General features: G+C 30.0%; 3 protein-coding genes across 9 annotated transcripts; 2 read left to right on the top strand and 1 right to left on the bottom strand.

The window, feature by feature from the left end:
- Positions 1–202: 202 nt before the first annotated feature.
- On the bottom strand, positions 203–3,865 carry LOC122499576. The gene is made up of 6 exons (XM_043608016.1): positions 3,276–3,865; positions 2,486–3,200; positions 1,842–2,325; positions 875–1,067; positions 638–749; positions 203–514 (listed from the first exon to the last, which is right to left on the bottom strand). Exons 1-6 carry the CDS (start codon positions 3,412–3,414, stop codon positions 295–297), a joined length of 1,863 nt encoding a protein of 620 aa, XP_043463951.1. The 5' UTR covers positions 3,415–3,865; the 3' UTR covers positions 203–294.
- A 214-nt stretch (positions 3,866–4,079) lies between these two features.
- Positions 4,080–17,168, top strand: LOC122499578. Of its 7 annotated transcripts, none has more exons than XM_043608021.1 (11): positions 4,080–4,098; positions 4,764–4,799; positions 5,495–5,694; positions 5,837–5,860; positions 5,991–6,034; positions 6,109–6,322; positions 6,407–6,520; positions 6,649–6,692; positions 6,917–7,130; positions 7,200–7,286; positions 16,111–16,239. In XM_043608021.1, the coding sequence occupies exons 3-11, from the start codon at positions 5,592–5,594 to the stop codon at positions 16,128–16,130; spliced, it is 864 nt and encodes a 287-aa protein (XP_043463956.1). In that variant the 5' UTR covers positions 4,080–4,098; positions 4,764–4,799; positions 5,495–5,591; the 3' UTR covers positions 16,131–16,239. The 7 variants fall into 7 exon arrangements, 5 of the variants coding, with proteins under 5 accessions (XP_043463956.1, XP_043463955.1, XP_043463953.1 ...); XM_043608020.1 differs by lacking the exon at positions 4,080–4,098 and adding an exon at positions 4,617–4,646; XR_006301346.1 differs by lacking the exons at positions 4,080–4,098; positions 16,111–16,239 and adding an exon at positions 17,136–17,168 and having other exon boundaries at positions 4,628–4,799; positions 7,200–7,356.
- Positions 17,038–19,476, top strand: LOC122499577. The gene is made up of 10 exons (XM_043608017.1): positions 17,038–17,168; positions 17,240–17,263; positions 17,348–17,371; positions 17,756–17,782; positions 17,930–17,973; positions 18,127–18,340; positions 18,562–18,675; positions 18,735–18,772; positions 18,947–19,157; positions 19,236–19,476. Exons 1-10 carry the CDS (start codon positions 17,162–17,164, stop codon positions 19,400–19,402), a joined length of 870 nt encoding a protein of 289 aa, XP_043463952.1. The 5' UTR covers positions 17,038–17,161; the 3' UTR covers positions 19,403–19,476.
- The last annotated feature ends 1,189 nt before the right edge of the window (positions 19,477–20,665 follow it).

Consider the following 20,665-nt stretch of genomic DNA (forward strand, 5'->3'; position numbering starts at 1 on the left):
TGACATGGTGTAAAGAAAAACACAAATTTCTTATTATTAAGATAACTTCAAAAACAATTTAATCTCTTTGAAAATACAGGAAAACATATAAAAATTGTTTTTTTTATACATTTTTACATCTATCATGTTTTAGAAAATACATAAACGAATTAAAGTTTCTTTTTTTTTTGTTAATAATATTTATTTAACAAATAACAAATTCAAATTATTTACATTTCTTACAAACACGTGATTTTAACTATCACGCTTCTTTTTTACATAATATATAAATATATTACTTGAATAGAATTAACTTTATAATGGTTTTTCAAAAATTGAATGACATTCTTTTTTAATTTGGTCCATAAGCCAACAAAGTTTCTTCGGTTCAGGCACATTGTTCCAGTCTTTTTCATAAATAACAACGGTATTCTTGCTTATTGCTCTTTGTAATTTTATAAACATTTGATAATATCTTTTAATCTCTCCTGTATTCAATATATGAGCCTGTTGCCTTATTAATATAATGACTACTCTGTAAAGAAAGGGATACTTTTTAATATATATTTTGTCAAATAGTTTTGTATTGTAAAATTTCTATTTTAAATTAAATTTTTTTTTTTGTAATTAGAAATGTAATTAGAAAATTAAGTCTTACAAGTGACAATTGTTTGGAACTGGTACTTGCTTCATGGTATTAACCTCTTTCTCCAATAATACTGTGTTAAAAGCCACCGGGTAACCACCTTGACGTAAAAGTAAAAAATGATCTATAACATAAAAATAGGGTTAAATTATCGAGTTCAAAAAATTATTAACATTAAATTTAAAAAGCGATTTTTAGAATTAAATTTTTTAAATTAAATTTTAAAACTATGTTAATATGAAAAATTACCTGCATATTGGTCATATTTAGTTATAACTTTTGTTAGTAAATATTGAGGACCACCTAATAATAATTCCAATTTTGATCGTAGTGGATAAGTGAAGATATTTTTCTCTTTATATTTTGTATATATATCTATGATCCTATTGGTTTGCCGGTTTATCTTCTTTTTTTCCTCAAGGATGAACGTGCACGACTTTTCCTGACAAAAATATAAACCTTAAAATGAGATGTTTCATATGGGATATATTCAAACTTCAGAAAAAAACTTTTTTTTGTTACTGTCACATACACTAGAAAAATTTTATATTCGTATATAAACTAATACTATGTTATAACTGTCGTGTTTAAATCTGACAACTTCACAACCGTCAATAGCACGAATGTTATTGTTTTATGATTAGTTGGTTAGAATTAAAATATTCTTTATTAATGCACAAAAATGTCAGTGCATGTAATTTATTGTTGAGAAGAAAATTTTTTAAAAAACCTTTTTCTATTTTACTTTCAATTTTATTACATTTATAACCATAAAATAAAAAAAATATCAGTTTCTTTGTTCATAAGTTTCATATCGCAAGTAAAAGTGACGTTGCCGCTCTTCTTTCTTTGTTATTTAAAAAAGGTAACAGATCATAATTTTTTTTACTATTTTCTAAAATTTGTTAATATATTTCCAGCAACATGGTATAATTTTTATTTGAAACGATTTGTGATATCATGTACTTATTTTTTTAAAAGCATGAATTTATTTGGATTTCTTCTAAGTTTTTAACATTTTTTTTCAATTAAAAGGATAAATTTCACATTTCTCCATAACAATCAATGTTAAAAGTTTAGGTATAATTTATAATTCGTATTATTCAAAAAATCCGTAGTAAACAGACAGCAAACTTTGCAAGAAATTTTTTTTTACGTAAAACTTTTGATATGTGTAAAAAATGTGTTTTCTAATTTCCAAAAAACGTGCACGTACATCCTCAAGCGATTGAAATAGTTGTGGCATTGGATGAAAATGTTTCACCATTGCAAAAACAAAAGAACCCTTTTGCTCCTTAAATTTTGTATCATAATGACTGTCCATCAATGTGGCTTTTATTAAATCTTCATCGTAGTGCTCCAATAATATCATACGATAAGTGAATTTTATCAATCTATCATTAGTCTCCGATGATAAAATAAAATTCTTCTGACTCAATAATTTATCCATAAGAATGTTACAAGATGAATCACAATTAACATGAACGGCATAGGAAAATAGACGATAATATGTAAGTTGTTTATTACTCATACTCGAATTTTCCGTTTTTTTTATTAGATAATTTACATAGGATTCATGTTTATGACCCAAGTTCGATAAAAGTAGTATAAGTTTACTTCCTTCATTAATTTTGTAATTTTCATAGATGGCTTTATCAACAATTGTATCCAATAGTTTAGCATTGTAGAATTTGTATAATCTGTTGAAACAGAAAAAAATTATAAATTAATATTTTTCTTCACTGTTACTTAAGGGGTCAAATAAGAATTTTTTGGCCAAAAATCAGCAAATTATAAGGCAAGAAAATTTTTTTATTAGCCATCTTATAGTAGAGAGAGAGCATTTATTTTTTTAATTACCTTCGATACAAAACTGCCCTCCTCATAATAGTCAAAATTTTCCACACTTGATTTTTTCGGTAATTCATAATATTTAATAGTAAATTTTTATGACACTCGTTCAAAATAGAATTAAATTCCAAATGCATATCATTTACTAAAGAAAGAAGATAGAAAACCCATGTCCAATCAACAGAATCTTTTTTTAATTCCTTATTAAGAAGCAATTTCAGTACATTGTCATCGATTCTACCATCAAAAATTTCAATCTGCTCATTTAAACGAACAATAGCTTCTATTTCATTATGTGGCAAATTATTAATGTCAGTCAGTACTAATTTTTTCTCTAATTCTTTAATTAGCAATTTTTTTTGCTCTTCCACCCAATTTGTGTAGGGCAAACGATTCAAGACAAGCATCAATAACACATAATTCTCATAAAATGTTAAAAATGGAATATTCTTCTCATCAATCCATTGTTGCCATAATGTCAAAATAAATTGAGGATTAACTTTTCCCATTTCTAAATTACACATAAAAACTAAAATTTGAACAGCTTCATTGCATGATGGTAGTGTTTCTCTACTGCTTAGCACGTTGCATAATGTTTGAAAATTTTTTGAATCGTGAAGTTCGTGTAGAAATGTATTATTTGTTTCCTTATGAAAATCAGATGCTTTTTGTAAAATACTCATACAATCTTTTATTAATACATTTGGAATAAGATTTTCTGAAACTGAAAAAATTTCAAAAAATTAATAAAAAAATATTTTCTTGGGGTTATAAAAATTGAAAATAAAAAAAATCTTACTTGATTCAGTCGCTGCTCTGAATGGATTTTTCGAAGATAACCTGAAAGTACTTAAAATCACAAAATTTTTACCGGTAATTCCGAAATTATTAAACTTTTTAAATGCAAATAATGCTTCAACTAAAACATTTCGAATCATTATTTATAATCTTATTTCCTAATAACTTAAATAAACATTATTCGATAATATAATGTTGATGTTTAATTTTAAGGTTAGAATCGATGAAAATCCAACTAAAATATTTCATTTTTAATGCATTTTAGGATTACAATTGATGAAGGATGTAACTAAGAATTAATAGTTACATGTAAATTTTTAAGCAATAAATTCTAGATGAGAATTTCAAATTTTTTCACTTATGATTTTAGGTACAAAACTTGAGAATCGTTGTCACGAAGTATCGTTGTCTTGGACAGTATGGTTTACACATACAAATAAGAGAGATATGTGTATACTATATGTATGTTGTGATGTTTGATTTTCTTTTGTTTTTTTCCGTCGATTTCTATTTAATTCCAGAGAATATAAAAAATTTGTTTAAAAACAAAATAAGAAAATATTTAATTTAAAAGTTATTTATAAAAATTATTATATATTTTAAAAGGTAATTATGGAAAACGATGAGCAACAATAACATTTTGTTTATGAATTAAGAAGTTAGTAAATCTTTAATGTCTAATTTTTCAATTCTTTAACATTTGTAAGTAATACAATGTGATTTTAATAATATTCTGCTGATAAATATTTCTTATAGAATATATGCAGGCCTGTGTGATAGAACAGAGGATTGGATTTCAACTAATCAAAACGCTGTCTCCTACGGTAAGAATGCTGCGGGATTGGTTAAAATCAATTAAAAAGATGCATAAACCTATATACCTAAGAATATTAAAAATTTTTTTTTTTTGGTAAGTTATTGGTGTTAAGAGAACAACAAAGTATTTACGTTTTCTAATTATCCTTTTAGCTAATAAGAATTGTTTATAACATTTTTATAATAGGTCTTTTTTTAAAATTTTGTAATATATGTTCTCGTACCTAGTAGTTTGTTTAAAAAAAAAATTTTCTAACAAAATTTTTAACGTAAAAAATTATTATTAGACCCGATGCCAGGATCCCACATCCCAAATGTTACTTTTTTTATATCTGCGATTCCTGTGCCTATATGGGCATTAATGGGTTAAGTCTTAAACTTTAGCACAACTGATAAATTATTTCACGAAAAAAATTATGTAAATATCACTATGTACAATAAGTACGCTTTTTTATGTTGAAAAGTTGCGATAAACAATAAGCTTGTAAAAGTAAGAGACATAAATTTCTTTTCAGTTGATATCCAAGTGATGCGAAAGTGACATTTTATTTTTTTGGTATAAGCATAAATTGTTTGTAAATTGTATCTATTTTTTGTTCAAGGGACCTTTGGGAAATATAAATATATTTATACACAAAAAACTATAAGTCTCATTTATACGGTATAATTTCAGGAGGAGCAAGAACAATCTGGAGTTAAAACAATTATTGTAAGAAATCGTTAAATTAACTATTTAAAAATTGTAAAATAAAAATATTTATTTTTTATTATTTTTCAATTAAATTCTGTATAGCTTTTCCTCTATCTAGATTTGTTTATATATACTTGACGACATTTTTATTATTTTTCATTTATATTAATATACACGAATAAATGAATTTTTATTTAAATCTATAACACACATCTCATACTTCCTTACCTATAATTAACATCTTTACTATTTTCATAAAAGGAAAAGACGTCATATACGGAAATATTATATTATACTAAAAATTATTTAATTCTGAAACAAAAGTAAGTTTAGAATATTTAAATTTTACAAAAGTCGACAATATTATAGAAAATTTCTTGATAAAAAATTGAAAAAACAAAACGCATAATTTTAAAATAGTTAAAATATTTTCAAGTATAAGTAAAAAAACATTTTAACTAAAAAAGAATATATATTATATATTATATTATATTTTAAGTATAAAACTGATTTAAATGTCCATAAAGTATTTGAAGTTATATTAAATTTTTTTGTATGTGTAATAATAAAAAAATGTGGTTGAATTTATTACAACTTCACGTTTATCGAATAATTATTTATTCAAAATTTTTAAAATGCTAAACAATAAATAATAATAATAAATAATGATAATGATTTTTAAGATCATGTAAAAAATTTACTTAAATTTATAGAGATTGATTGCGTGCATTAAATTGCAAGGATTTTCTTAAGTTTACCACGCTGTTGTTGCTTCTATTGTTTGTTAATATTCATTTAAACATCAACAAAATGGCAACAAATCATTCATTGCTCAATTTCTACGTTATTTTCTATATTTTATCAATATGGTACAATACTGTTGTGGCCACTAGTGATGAATCGGAAAATATGGGTAAGTTTAAATACAATCTCTGGAATATCTAAAGACAACAATATGAATATAACAATTTGAAATACTATACCTCCTAACCTTATTTTTAATACATTCAGACCGAACATTGTGATGCTATTTTAATTATGAGTTCTTGTTACAGATACATCGGAAGAATTCTCGTCTGGTAGGTTAATTATTTTTAAGCAACAGTGTTTATGCATTAAGTTTACTTAAAAACATTTCTATAAAAAAATCAAAACAATTAACATAACTATTTTTTCATTACAACTAATGTTTGAAAATTAATTTTTCAGATTCTGAAGACTCAAATAACCAAGGAGCTTTAAATCCTATGCAGGTTTTTATCTTTAATATTTTTATAGTAATAAAGTCGACGTCAGTATAATTGATTAATTTGTCTTGGGTATATAGGTTAAACTGTTACAGAAATGGCACATTGATACAAATATCAAAAATTTAACTTACATTACGAAGAAATATATTAATAATCCAACGAAAATGATAACAGAATTAATGATAAAGATCTTAGGTAAAAATATGTTACAAAACATGACACCAAAAATAAGAAATTTACCTGTCAGAAAGTATGCTTTTATACCTGAGAATGTTCAAAATTTTGTTTTTGGTGAGTTTTTTACAAGAAGAAATCATGGTTTATTATTGTACTTACAAATGCTGAACATATGTAACTTAAATTATTAAATTTTAGAATACGTAAACTTACATGCCAGACCAAGAATTGATAACTCAACATTTATTAAGAAATTGAAAACATTATGCAAATACATTCGCCGACGAAACCGTGGCAGGTCAATTAACAGAGGTATGTAGGTTAATTATTTTCAAGCAACAACGTTTTTGCATTAAACTTAATTAAAAATTTTCCTATAAAATATTTAGTAAGTCAATTTTTTAATTACCTTATAACATGTTTGAAAATTAATTGTTTAGATTCTGAACAGTCAAACAACCAAAGTGCTTTAAATCCCATGCAGGTTTCTATCTTCAATATTTTTATAGTAGTATAAAGTTTACCTATAAGAAAATAATTGTAATTTTTTACCAATATTGATACCTTTGTTCGTTCTATAATTTGACTTACAATTAGTAAACAAAAAATTGAAAATCAAGAGCAGTTTATAGCTTATTACACATTGCAAAACCTTTGATCAGTATACGAAAGAGTTCCCTAATTGATAAAGATATAATTTTCTTATAGGCTGAGCTATTGCAGAAATGGCACATTGATGCGAATATCGAAAACTTAACTCACATCACAAATGAATATATTAATAGTCCAAGAAAAATGACAACAGAATTATTAAGAATGATCTTGGGTAACAATGTGCTACGTAATATGACAATAAATGAAAATACAAATTCTTGTGTAAAGTACAATCTTATACCTGAGAATGTTCAAAATTTTGTTTTTGGTGAGTTTTTCGCAAGAGAAAATCATGGTTTAATTATTATCCTTTAAACTTACATTTATTCAATTTCAGAATATGTGAACTTACATGCCAGATCAAGTATTGATAATTCAACATTTTTCAAAACAGTGAGGCAATTATGCCTTAACGTACTGAAAGGAAATTCTTTGATTGTATAAAATTGTTTGAAAATGTTGCGCCTGTTAATTGGCAATTGCCTGACACTCAAGTAAATAAGGAGAAATTATTGCAATTCGGGGAAACGCGGCTGGATTCGGAGAAGCGGACCTTTTGGGGGGACTTTTGGCGAGATAGTAAAATGATCGTCCGCGTGATTTTGGGCCTCATTTGCACTTGGTTCTCGTAAAGGGGATTTTCCGCGCCATACTTTGAAGTCCGATGCCGTAGACCTCAAGGTAAAGAGTGCTTTCATTTTTTTGGTGTAGTAAAATTTCTTTGATAAATTTTCCTTTTACTAGTGTTTGTTTTTTTTTTTTATAATAATTTTTGAAGATTATAAAACATTTTAAAATTTATAGTGTGGCGTTAATTTGTAAATGGGCGGAAAATTGTTGGAGCGTCGTTTGGATTGAATAGGCGGGAAAAGTCACACGGACGATCGTTTGGGAGTAAATTGAAGCTAATATAACTAACTTCTTTCCGGGCTAAAAAAATACGGAAAGGATTCATTTAGAGGAAAAAGGAGGAAACATTGAGACCTCAAATCCTCAATAGAATTCCGGACGACGCCGTTTCTCCGCATCCACGCCGCTGCCGATATTCCCCCTGAGATCGAAGTCTGATGAGTATTTTATATTTTCTTCTGTTTAGTATGTTTTTTTTCATGAATTTCTTAATTTCTAATCTATTTGTTTTAATCGACTCAATTTTGTTTATTATATTTTTGTCCTAAATTGTATTGATAATTTGACTTGTGTGGTGAATGTGTGTATGTATGTGTAATTTTAACGTGGGCATAAAATTGTAAATTTAAATTGATTTTTATTTGACTCGAGTCAAAACGACTGTTTATTTATGAATATATTTTAATTTTGCATTTATTTTGATAATTTTTATTTCTCATGTTCATTCCTTTCAATTAATTATCTTGTCTTATAATTCTATTATTGTTTATTGTTTAATTTTATTGATTTCAATTTTGTTAAGTATAAATTTATTACATAAAATGGCGCCCGAACAGGGACCAAACGAGTGCCCAAACTTTTAAAATGAATATTTGTGAATATGATTGACTGTTGTATTAATTGATGTTAATTATTAATTCTGAAATTTACTTTGCTATTTGATTGTGTCTATTTTATGAAAGTGATTTCTATACTATCTTTTTATTGTACTAATTTTACATATTTGTCGATATATTTTTATTTGTTATTTGATTGTGATTTATACATATGTTATTTATTTATTGTGTTAATATTGTTCATTTTTCGAATTTTTTTGCATTATTTGTATTAAAGTGTGATATTTATGCAAAACATATCTCCGCGAAAAACGCGTTCTCAGAGTGGTAAATTATTCTCCGGTTTAGAAATTGTGACGCGGAAAAATACGAATAAACCCACATAGCACAATAGTATGAGGTAAGGTTATGTTGAGTACTAATCGTAAGGCTCATAAGGTTACACGATATTGCTGTGGTAGACCTGAGGTGAACTAAAAACTTCCGCCATGGAGGTAAGGTTACATGTTAGGGTGTGGTGACTATATATGATAAGGCCATGGTAACCTTACACGTTAAGGTTGAGGTAACGTTACATGTTAAGGTTGAGGTAAGGTTACATGTTAAGGTTGAGGTAACGTTACATGTTAAGGTTGAGGTAAGGTTACATGTCAAGGCTGAGGTAAGGTAATTATTAAGTTGTAAGGTTGAGGTAAGGTTGTGATAAGTTTACCAGTTATAGAAAATATTGAAAAAATAATTAATAAATAAATATTCAATTAAAATGTTAAGTTTGTTGCTCTTCTCTATTTTGGAAACCTGACATGAAGCAGAAAATTTTGAAAACAAATTTGGGGGGACTGGGATTCGAACCCGGGATCGGCGCGCATAAACCTATCATTCTAACTAACTGAGCTAAGTAGAGAACTGGCAGAAGGAAAATTAATGTTGCCTTTAAGGTGAACCAAGAAGATGATTAACTCCTTAAAGGCAGCATTAATTTTCCTTCTGCCAGTTCTCTACTTAGCTCAGTTAGTTAGAATGATAGGTTTATGCGCGCCGATCCCGGGTTCGAATCCCAGTCCCCCCAAATTTGTTTTCAAAATTTTCTGCTTCATGTCAGGTTTCCAAAATAGAAAAGAGCAACAAACTTAACATTTTAATTGAATATTTATTTATTAATTATTTTTTCAATATTTTCTATAACTGGTAAACTTATCACAACCTTACCTCAACCTTACAACTTAATAATTACCTTACCTCAGCCTTGACATGTAACCTTACCTCAACCTTAACATGTAACGTTACCTCAACCTTAACATGTAACCTTACCTCAACCTTAACATGTAACGTTACCTCAACCTTAACGTGTAAGGTTACCATGGCCTTATCATATATAGTCACCACACCCTAACATGTAACCTTACCTCCATGGCGGAAGTTTTTAGTTCACCTCAGGTCTACCACAGCAATATCGTGTAACCTTATGAGCCTTACGATTAGTACTCAACATAACCTTACCTCATACTATTGTGCTATGTGGGAAATGTCGACTTCCGATCCAAATAATAAAAATACAAATGGACGGGAAATAATCGACGACCCACATAGCACCATAGTATGAGGTAAGGTTATGTTGAGTACTAATCGTAAGGCACATAAGGTTACACAATATTGCTGCGGTAGACCTGAGGTGAACTAAAAACTTCCGCCATGGAGGTAAGGTTACATGTTAGGGTGTGGTGAGTATATATGATAAGGCCATGGTAACCTTACACGTTAAGGTTAAGGTAACCTTACACGTTAAGGTTGAGGTAACGTTACATGTTAAGGTTGAGGTAAGGTTACATGTCAAGGTTGAGGTAAGGTAATTATTAAGTTGTAAGGTTGAGGTAAGGTTAAGGTAAGGTTGTGATAAATTTACCAGTTATGGAAAATATTGAAAAAATAATTAATAAATAAATATTCAATTAAAAAGTTAGTTTGTTGCTCTTCTCTATTTTGGAAACCTGACATGAAGCAGAAAATTTTGAAAACAAATTTGGGGGGAATGGGATTCGAACCCGGGATCGACGCGCATAAACCTATCATTCTAACTAACTGAGCTAAGTAGAGAACTGGCAGAAGGAAAATTAATGATGCCTTTAAGGTGAACCAAGAAGATGATTAACTCCTTAAAGGCAATATTAATTTTCCTTCTACCAGTTCTCTACTTAGCTCAGTTAGTTAGAATGATAGGTTTATGCGCGTCGATCCCGGGTTCAAATCCCAGTCCCCCCAAATTTGTTTTCAAAATTTTCTGCTTCATGTCAGGTTTCCAAAATAGAGAGGAGCAACAAACTAACTTTTTAATTGAATATTTATTTATTAATTATTTTTTCAATATTTTCCATAACTGGTAAATTTATCACAACCTTACCTTAACCTTACCTCAACCTTACAACTTAATAATTACCTTACCTCAACCTTGACATGTAACCTTACCTCAACCTTAACATGTAACGTTACCTCAACCTTAACGTGTAAGGTTACATCAACCTTAACGTGTAAGGTTACCTTAACCTTAACGTGTAAGGTTACCATGGCCTTATCATATATACTCACCACACCCTAACATGTAACCTTACCTCCATGGCGGAAGTTTTTAGTTCACCTCAGGTCTACCGCAGCAATATTGTGTAACCTTATGTGCCTTACGATTAGTACTCAACATAACCTTACCTCATACTATTGTGCTATGTGGGGAGTTTGAAACTATTGAGGAATTACGTGCCGAGATAGATAAACTTCGAACTTTAAGTCAAGTTCAAAATGTGCAATTGTTGCAAATGCAGCAACGTTTAAAGGAAAGCGAAAACGGAAATGCGGGCAATCAGTTAGTGCAGTCTTTGATTGATGGGTTAAGGGGTGTAAATATTGATGTTAAAATACCAAGATTTTGCGAACCTGAAAATCCCCATCAGTTCATAGAAAGGCTTGAAAAATATTTCGTTATAAAAAATTTACAAGGTAACAGGTTGAATCTTCTCGACGGATGTTTTGAAGGCCGCGCACGCGTGTGGTTTGAATCGCAGCGTCCAACTCTGATTAATTATAACGATTTCAAAGGTAAATTTTTGGCGGAATTTTTCTCGATTCCCATCCGTGTCAAAATAAAATCAAAATGGCTCGCAAAACGTTTTGACAACGCGACTGATAATTTACAGACCTATTTTATGAACCAAGTCAAGGAGGCACAATATTTTACACCTGCATATGAACCGTATGAATTGCATTTTACCGTTATACAGCAAATGCCCATGAGAATTCGCGAAATTTTATCGATAATAGATTTTAACGACTATAATAAAATTTCTCAAGCACTTTCTCAACTCGATTTAGCATTTCAAGAGAAGATAAGTGTCCAAAATAATAAACCTCGAAATTTAATTAATAACAATACGGGTAAAGATGCGTCGAGTCAAAGTCATCATAATACGAGGAATCAACAACACTCTCAGTTCGGAAGGCGAGAAAATAGCGATAGCCAGCGAAATGAAAACAGATCGGTGAATTTCGTAAATGCTCGAATACAGGCAAACGGTGCTCATCGTGAAAATCAAATTTACAATGGTCGCTCCCAAGTTCCGCGTGTCTCCCTTCCAGATACTAGTCGTCCCCCACCGCCTCTGTCGTTATCCATGAATTGTCTGACGTATCCCACCTCCTCGAACCATTTAAACTGGTAGACGGCGCGATATATTCCACCTCTATGTCGCGCCATCATTCGTATGAGGATTTCAATGAAATAGTTGAGGAGATTAATAATGAAGTAAAGAAAAAGGATAATAATGAATCGAAATGCCCTTTATGCCCGCGTGTGATTGTTTCCATTTTTTCAGTTCCCATGATGTCGCTTATTGATACCGGTAGCCAGATAACCGCGATGTCCGAGGCATTTTACGGCTATTTAAAAAAATATAATAAAATTGTCGAGTTGCCGGTTTCGAGTGTGGTATTATTTACCGCGATCGGAAAAAAACCTACTCACATTAAAAGACAAATTATGTGTGACATCACGATTGGGGATTTTGAATGTCGGTCTTCTTTTTTAATAGTGCCGTTTCTGTCAAACCCTATCATTCTCGGGAACGATTGGCTGTTGGACAATCAGGCAATCGTTGATTATTCGCGAAAAATTTTGACTATAAAAAAGATTCAAATCGAATCATTTCTCGTTACTTTTGGTCAATTATACAAGGATGATTCTCAAATAACAGGGGATAAAAATAATATTAAATATATACAGGGAATAAATTTTGTTAATGAAAGTAAAGTGCAATTGCAAAAAGAAGAAAAAAATGATACCAGCAATTCTTTTGATCTTAATTATTTATTTGAAAATTGTCTTTGCGAAAGTTTTGAGAAATCGATCGATTTGGTGTGTAAAGAAATTATGATTAGCGAAATACAAGGACAATGTGAGTCAGCTGACGGCTGTCACTCGCATGTTGACGTCGAGATGTTTACCTGTAGCGAACGAGCAAAGGATAAAGAATCTTTTCGGGAATATTATACTGTAAATAATATAGATCAGGGCTTATGCGATATTATAATTGAAAATGAGATTAGCGACATTGACGATAAAAAATTCATTAATGAAATAGATAGAGTAGATTTTGACAATAAAAATAATAATAATAATGACGATTCATCTTTCATAGATGAAATTAAAATACTTGCGAACGAGATTAATGAATTAAATAATAAAGAAAGAGAATTTGTTATAAAAAGACTATCTCAATTTGAAAAATTATTTTCGTCGAAAGTTTTAGTGGCTGATACACCCCCTTACAAATTAAAAATAAAGCCTCATAAGACGATCGTGCGAAAATCCTACCCCGTTCCTTTGACTTTTCGTGATCGTACTAGAATGACACTGCATGAGATGGAGAAAGAGAAGATTATCGAGAGATCGGATAGCGATTATTGTAATCCTCTTCGGATTGTCGTGAAGAGTGACGGCAGCGTCAGAGTATGCCTTGATGCGCGATACATTAATGAAATAATTGAGTCGGACCACGAGGCGCCTCCTCTGATTTCCGAAATTATGCAAAAATTTTATGGCGTCACTTATATGTCGTTAACGGACTTAGCATCCGGATATTGGCAAATTCCCTTAGATAAGGAATCCCGTAAATATACGGCCTTTTTATTCGATTCGAAATTATACCAGTTTTGTCGTGTTCCTTTCGGAATTAAAACCGCCGGTTCCGCTTTTATAAGAGCTCTTAACCTCGCTATTGGTAATCAATTTGACGATTGTTTATCGACGTATGTGGACGATTTATTAATATCTACCTCGGGATCAGTTATCAATCATATAAATAAATTATGTTCCGTTTTCGAAGTTTTGCAAGAAAAAAATTTCACACTGAGTCTAAAAAAATCTAAGTTTTGTCGTAAGCAAGTCGAGTTTCTCGGGTTTGAATTAACTACGGAAGGAATTCGTCCTCCTAGTAATAAATTAGATATTATAAAAAATTTTCAACCGCCAAAGAATCGAACGCAACTTCGTCAATTTATAGGAGTCTGTACCTATTATAGGCAGTTCACAGTACGTCATGCGAACCTTATTCATCCCTTCCGCGAAATTTTAAAGGAGAAAACACCATGGGAGTGGGGGGAAGCCCATGACCGTGCTTTTGAAGTAATGAAGCGTGCGTTCATCGATTCGGTACAATTAAATCATTATATTCCCGGCGTTCCTTATCGACTTCAAACGGATGCGTCGGATGCTGGAATTAGTGGCGTATTATATCAAATAGATAATCAGGGGGATCATAGAATTGTTGCAATGGTAAGTCGGTGTTTAAATGTTGCGGAAATAAATTACACGACGACGGAGAAGGAGCTTCTCGCCATCGTGTACTCAGTCTCAAAACTTCGAACGTATCTACTTGGCAATCAATTTGAGGTGATCACAGATCACAAAGCTCTTGTCTTCTTAAAAACTACCCCTCACCTTAATGCGCGAATGAGTCGATGGGATCTTTGTTTACAACAATATGATTTTATAGTATCGCACGTAAAAGGGGCGGATAACGTGGTGGCGGACTTTCTAAGTCGAAATCCGGAAAGTAAATTCGAATCCTCGTTGCCGAAAAGTTTATCAATCGATGTTATTGAAATTTCGGAGCAGAATAAAATGATAACTCGTGAAATTAATCAAATTGAAATGCCGTGTGAATTGCAAAATTCTTTTAAAAATCTGTCCGATTTACAAAAAGAGGATCCGGTCGCGAAAGAATTTTTAAAAAAAATGACGGAAAATTTAGAGAAAAATTTGTATATAATTGAAAATGATATTTTATTTCGCAAGGATAATGTAACCGAAAATTGGCAAATCGTGGTTCCGGCCGTGATAACGCGAAAGTTGTTAGATTGCATACACTCGAAGCTTGGACATCCCGGCGTTTATAAGACTTTGACATACGTGAAACGGTATTATTACTGGAAGGCAATGAATCAAGAGGTAAAACAATTTGTCTTATCTTGCGATCTTTGTCAAAGGGTTAAACCTAGTAACGTACAAATGGAAGGTTCTTATCAAAGGGTGTATTCTTCGGGTCCATGTGATCTTGTTTGCGTGGATTTTTACGGACCTCTCCCTCGCTCTATTAGGGGGATGGAATATATTTTCGTGGCCTACGATGCGTTCTCTAAATATATAAAATTGTATCCCATAAGAAAAGAGAATACACAGACAATTTTAAAGAAAATTTTGACACTATACATTCCGGAAATGGGAAAACCCCGTAGGATTTTATCCGATCACGGAACCCAATTTACATCGCCGAAATGGGGTCAGGCATTACATGAGGCGGGGGTGCAAGTAATATATTCGTCAATAAGACATCCTAAGAGCAATCCGGTAGAGAGAATGATGCGTGAATTAGGACGTATCTTTCGCACATTATGTAGTGACAAGCACACTAGATGGGCGAAATATATCCCTGATATTGAGTTCTTTCTTAATGCTACCACGAATTGCGCCACGGGATTTTCTCCTCATGAGCTTCATTTTGGGGAACAGCCGGCTGATTTCATTAAAGAAATAATTCGATTTCCTGACACGGATGGGATGACGAAAGAATATAAAATTTTATTAGCGAAAAATAATTTAAACAAGCAGTTTCAAAATCGAGCGAAGCTTCAGAATAATCCGTCGGAAATTCAATTAAGTGTGGGTGACTTAGTTTTGCTCCATATTCCGCGACAATCAGATGCATTAAAGAAAGTAACGAGAAAATTCTTCCACCTGTATTTTGGTCCTTATAAAATTGAGAGAGATTTTGGTAACAATGCCTATGAACTGATGGATTTAAAAAGTGGTCGTATTATCGGTAACCATAATCGAGCCAACTTAAAAAAATATATACAAAGGGATACTGATTAATTCGTTCTGAATGAATGCCCGTATCGCCTTTCGTATTATTCCTTTTATGTATGAAAAGATGAAAGAAAAGTTTTTGTTTGTATACGCGTGATCGCAATCGAGGAACATAATAATTATGTAAATTGTAAATATTTGAGATAATTATGATTATATATTATTCATGTCGTTGTAATTGTTTATCATCGATGTATATATATAAAAAAAAAAAAAAAAAACAGAAATTTTTTTTTGTTTCTTTCGATTTCTTTTGTATGTTCGATTAACTGCAATTGTAATGTGGGTGATAATTGACGTTCGTTGTTTATATTGTGAGCGTGTTTCCGTTAAAGAATAAGATTTACCTGAAACAAGGGGGATAATGAAAGGAAATTCTTTGATTGTATAAAATTGTTTGAAAATGTTGCGCCTGTTAATTGGCAATTGCCTGACACTCAAGTAAATAAGGAGAAATTATTGCAATTCGGGGAAACGCGGCTGGATTCGGAGAAGCGGACCTTTTGGGGGGACTTTTGGCGAGATAGTAAAATGATCGTCCGCGTGATTTTGGGCCTCATTTGCACTTGGTTCTCGTAAAGGGGATTTTCCGCGCCATACTTTGAAGTCCGATGCCGTAGACCTCAAGGTAAAGAGTGCTTTCATTTTTTTGGTGTAGTAAAATTTCTTTGATAAATTTTCCTTTTACTAGTGTTTGTTTTTTTTTTTTATAATAATTTTTGAAGATTATAAAACATTTTAAAATTTATAGTGTGGCGTTAATTTGTAAATGGGCGGAAAATTGTTGGAGCGTCGTTTGGATTGAATAGGCGGGAAAAGTCACACGGACGATCGTTTGGGAGTAAATTGAAGCTAATATAACTAACTTCTTTCCGGGCTAAAAAAATACGGAAAGGATTCATTTAGAGGAAAAAGGAGGAAACATTGAGACCTCAAATCCTCAATAGAATTCCGGACGACGCCGTTTCTCCGCATCCACGCCGCTGCCGATATTCCCCCTGAGATCGAAGTCTGATGAGTATTTTATATTTTCTTCTGTTTAGTATGTTTTTTTTTCATGAATTTCTTAATTTCTAATCTATTTGTTTTAATCGACTCAATTTTGTTTATTATATTTTTGTCCTAAATTGTATTGATAATTTGACTTGTGTGGTGAATGTGTGTATGTATGTGTAATTTTAACGTGGGCATAAAATTGTAAATTTAAATTGATTTTTATTTGACTCGAGTCAAAACGACTGTTTATTTATGAATATATTTTAATTTTGCATTTATTTTGATAATTTTTATTTCTCATGTTCATTCCTTTCAATTAATTATCTTGTCTTATAATTCTATTATTGTTTATTGTTTAATTTTATTGATTTCAATTTTGTTAAGTATAAATTTATTACAGTACGAAGGAAAAGCACAGAGCTTATTATGATAGGTATGCTACAGTTTTTTTAAAACTCCCCCTTTGATTAATTAGTTTTTGATAATTTTATTTACTTGTTATAGACGAATTACCTAACTTTAGTAGAGGTATGTATTTATATATATATGTTTCATCAATAAATTAGTAAACAATATTTATAAAATGTTATTAATCACTTTGTATTGTATTAGATGAACTGGAAATGTACGGAATTGGTATGATATATTCTATAAGTAACTCCTTCATTAACAAGTTTTTAATTATTATTTCATAAAAATGTATTAAAGATTTACTTGCAAATTGTGTATAAAGATTAAAATGTCCCATTTCAATAAATGTTTAGCGGATAGGTTTCCTGATTTAAACAAATTTTTCGCCTAAATTTATATACGCGAAAATTTAATTTAAATTTTCAAGAAAGTTTCACGCTAAATTTTCGCTTATAAAAAAGGAAAAATTTTTAGTTATATTTTTCAAGTTAAAAGTTATTTAATTGTCATTGAAAAAAGTAGGAGTCGCACAATTACCATCTGTACTGTAATAGAGTATAGCCGAAAATTTAATTTTAATGTTTATAGTTATATGTATTTTTGTTATAGAGAATATATTGGATGAATTTATGCTTGGTGTGTTAAATATTTACAAACAACTAACTTAATAAGTATTTTTATTACTTCTAGTTACAAAGTTTTTCTAAGAATTTAGATTACATCACAGTATTTAATTTATTTCATTTTTTAACTTATAACTAAAATTTAAAAAAAAATTTCTAGATTTTGAACAGTCAGAAGATGGAGACACTTTAAATTCTACGCAGGTTTCTATCTTCAATATTTTTATAATATACAATATCTTTATAGTTACAAGAAGAATTCGAGAAATACATATATCTTATTCCTAAATATTTTTGTAGTGTACATATAATTTTCTATATAAGTATAATATTATAATAAATCTTTCTTGGATATAGGTTAAACTATTACAGAAGTGGAACATTGATGCAAATATCGAAAATTTAACTCTCATTACGAAGAAATTTATTGATAATCCAGCAAAAATGACAACACAATTAATGATAATGATCTTGGGTAAAAATATGTTACAAAACATGTCACCAAATCTAGGAAATAAAGTTAACAGAATGTATACTATTATACCTGAGAATGTTCAAAATTTTGTTTTAGGTAAATTTTTCACAAGAAAAAATCATAGTTTATTAATAACCATATAATGTACATCCGTACGAAAAGGGATCCCTTTTATCTAAATTATGTTTTTGGTATTTCAAACTTTGAATCTCTATGACTTTGTAAATTTTTTTGCAATTGTGCCAAAAGTGGTCCCTTTTTATGCGGAGGTATACACTTATATATATTTAAACATAAGTTCGGTAAATCTATTTCAGAATATGTGAACGAACATGCCACATCAGCAATTAATAATTCAACATTTTTATCAACACTGAAGCAATTATGCGCTAGAATACGCAATGACAATAAAAAAAGAACACTTATTGGAGGTATGATTCAGTTTCTTGAAAGTTGATGGCATATTCTAATTCTTATTCTAATTTTCTAGATTCTAAATGGACCGAAGATGATTTATTTTTATCGCAGGTTTTTAAATCTTGAATACTTCTATTAACCTTTTATGTACCATTATGTTATGTTTTTTTTTAAAAAAAGGATTGAAACCCTTATAAATAAATTTTTTTGTCAGTGTTGAAAAATTGTACAACTAAATCCAGACGTGCTTCAAACTTTTCATCGATATTTCTCTGTTTTATATAGGTGAAACTATTAGAGAAATTTCACATTAATGTAGACGCAAAAGTTTTAAACGACATTACAAATAAATTTCGTAATCATTACACGCGAATGGCAAGACAGTTGTTAAAAATTATTTTAGGCGAAAGAAATTTGCAAAATATGTGTATAAAAAAAATCTCAAAAAAAAGGAAGCTTAAACCTATACCTGAGAATATTTTAAATTTTATTTTTGGTAAGAAAACAACAAAGTATAACGACGCTATTAATTCTTATGCCTAATAAGAAATTTAAAAAAAAATTTTAATTACAGAATACGTGAACTTGTACGCTGCACCAAAAATGCAAAGAGGCAAATTTCTTACTTTTGTATCAAATGTTTGCAATCAAGCGCGTATAAAAAATCCCAAACGCGATGATAATTCACTCGAATCAAGTAATGCGTCGGAAGAAGAAAATGACGACAACGTTACGACTTAAATCTTTTCCTTTAAATATCACGTCTCATTGAATCAAAAATGTTAATTTTTTTGGTTTCAGTAAAGCATTCTAATATTTATAACATATGTAAAAGTAAAATAAATACTTGTATTTTACCGTAATAAATTTTTTATTTGTCTTCAATAATTGTATTTTTATTGTTATTAAACCAAGTTTTTAATTTAAAAAAACAAAAATCTTTACTCTTTAATTTTAAATAATGCACACCGATAATTCCACAAATTATTTTTTACTGAAAATAAATTATTCAGTTTATTTACAGAAAGTTCAACATTTTATTTTTTTAATTTCCGTACTTGGATATAGTAGGAATTTTTTACTTTTCTTTTTTTACCCACAGAGCTGGAGGACACTGTTGGTAAGTTACCTTTCAGAGTGAAAGAAGTTCTATCTATTACCATTGGTTGGTAACTTATCGACTATTATTTACCGAATTGGTTAAAGGTTTCAGAAAATAACCGTTAGAGTAATTCTTGAAATTATTAATTTTTTTATTAAAACAAAAGAAAATTAAGTATAAAATTTTGTCTAAATCTTAATCAGGGGCCTCAAACCCCCCCCCCCCCAAATAACGAGTTTTAAGAAAATTTCATGACTTAAAAAAATCTGACATTTTGAATTTTTTAAAAATAGAGACAGTGATCAGTGATCCTAAAAACCCCCTAGTATAACGAATATTAAGCGAATCTGATGAATTAAAAAAATGTGTCCACCATATTGGATCCGCCATCTTGAATTTTTTTCAATCAAGATAGAAAAAAACCCCGAGAAAGACACTTTAAAAAATTTTAATTGTGTAAAAATTTCTTAACATATTGAATCCACATTTAAGATATTATTCCCACCCACAGCGAAAAGGTTAATTTTAAAGGTCCGTGCCATATTGTATATGTTTCGAAAGTGTGTGGTTTACTCTTTATAGGTTGCAAACGAAAATTATTTAAGAGCGATAATTAAATAATAATAATACGTTTGATAAGAATACCATTATATATGAAAATATTTAACGATCGCGTGTCAGTAATATACGTTCGACACTAGTCTATTAATCAATCTTCGTTGACCGAAATATATCTATAGGGGTCGGAATACGACCTCCTATGCGCCACGCTAAACGTTCCATCATCATTTTCAATTCAGAGAGAAAAAAGGGAAGGAGAAGAGAAAAAAAAAGATTTTTTTTAACTCCTTTTATATATTATAAAAGGAGAACAATCAATTTTTTGACACTAGTTATATTAT

The sequence above is a fragment of the Leptopilina heterotoma genome, unplaced genomic scaffold (genome assembly GCF_015476425.1).
Source record: "Leptopilina heterotoma isolate Lh14 unplaced genomic scaffold, ASM1547642v1 Lhet_17, whole genome shotgun sequence".
Classification (NCBI taxonomy): domain Eukaryota; kingdom Metazoa; phylum Arthropoda; class Insecta; order Hymenoptera; family Figitidae; genus Leptopilina; species Leptopilina heterotoma.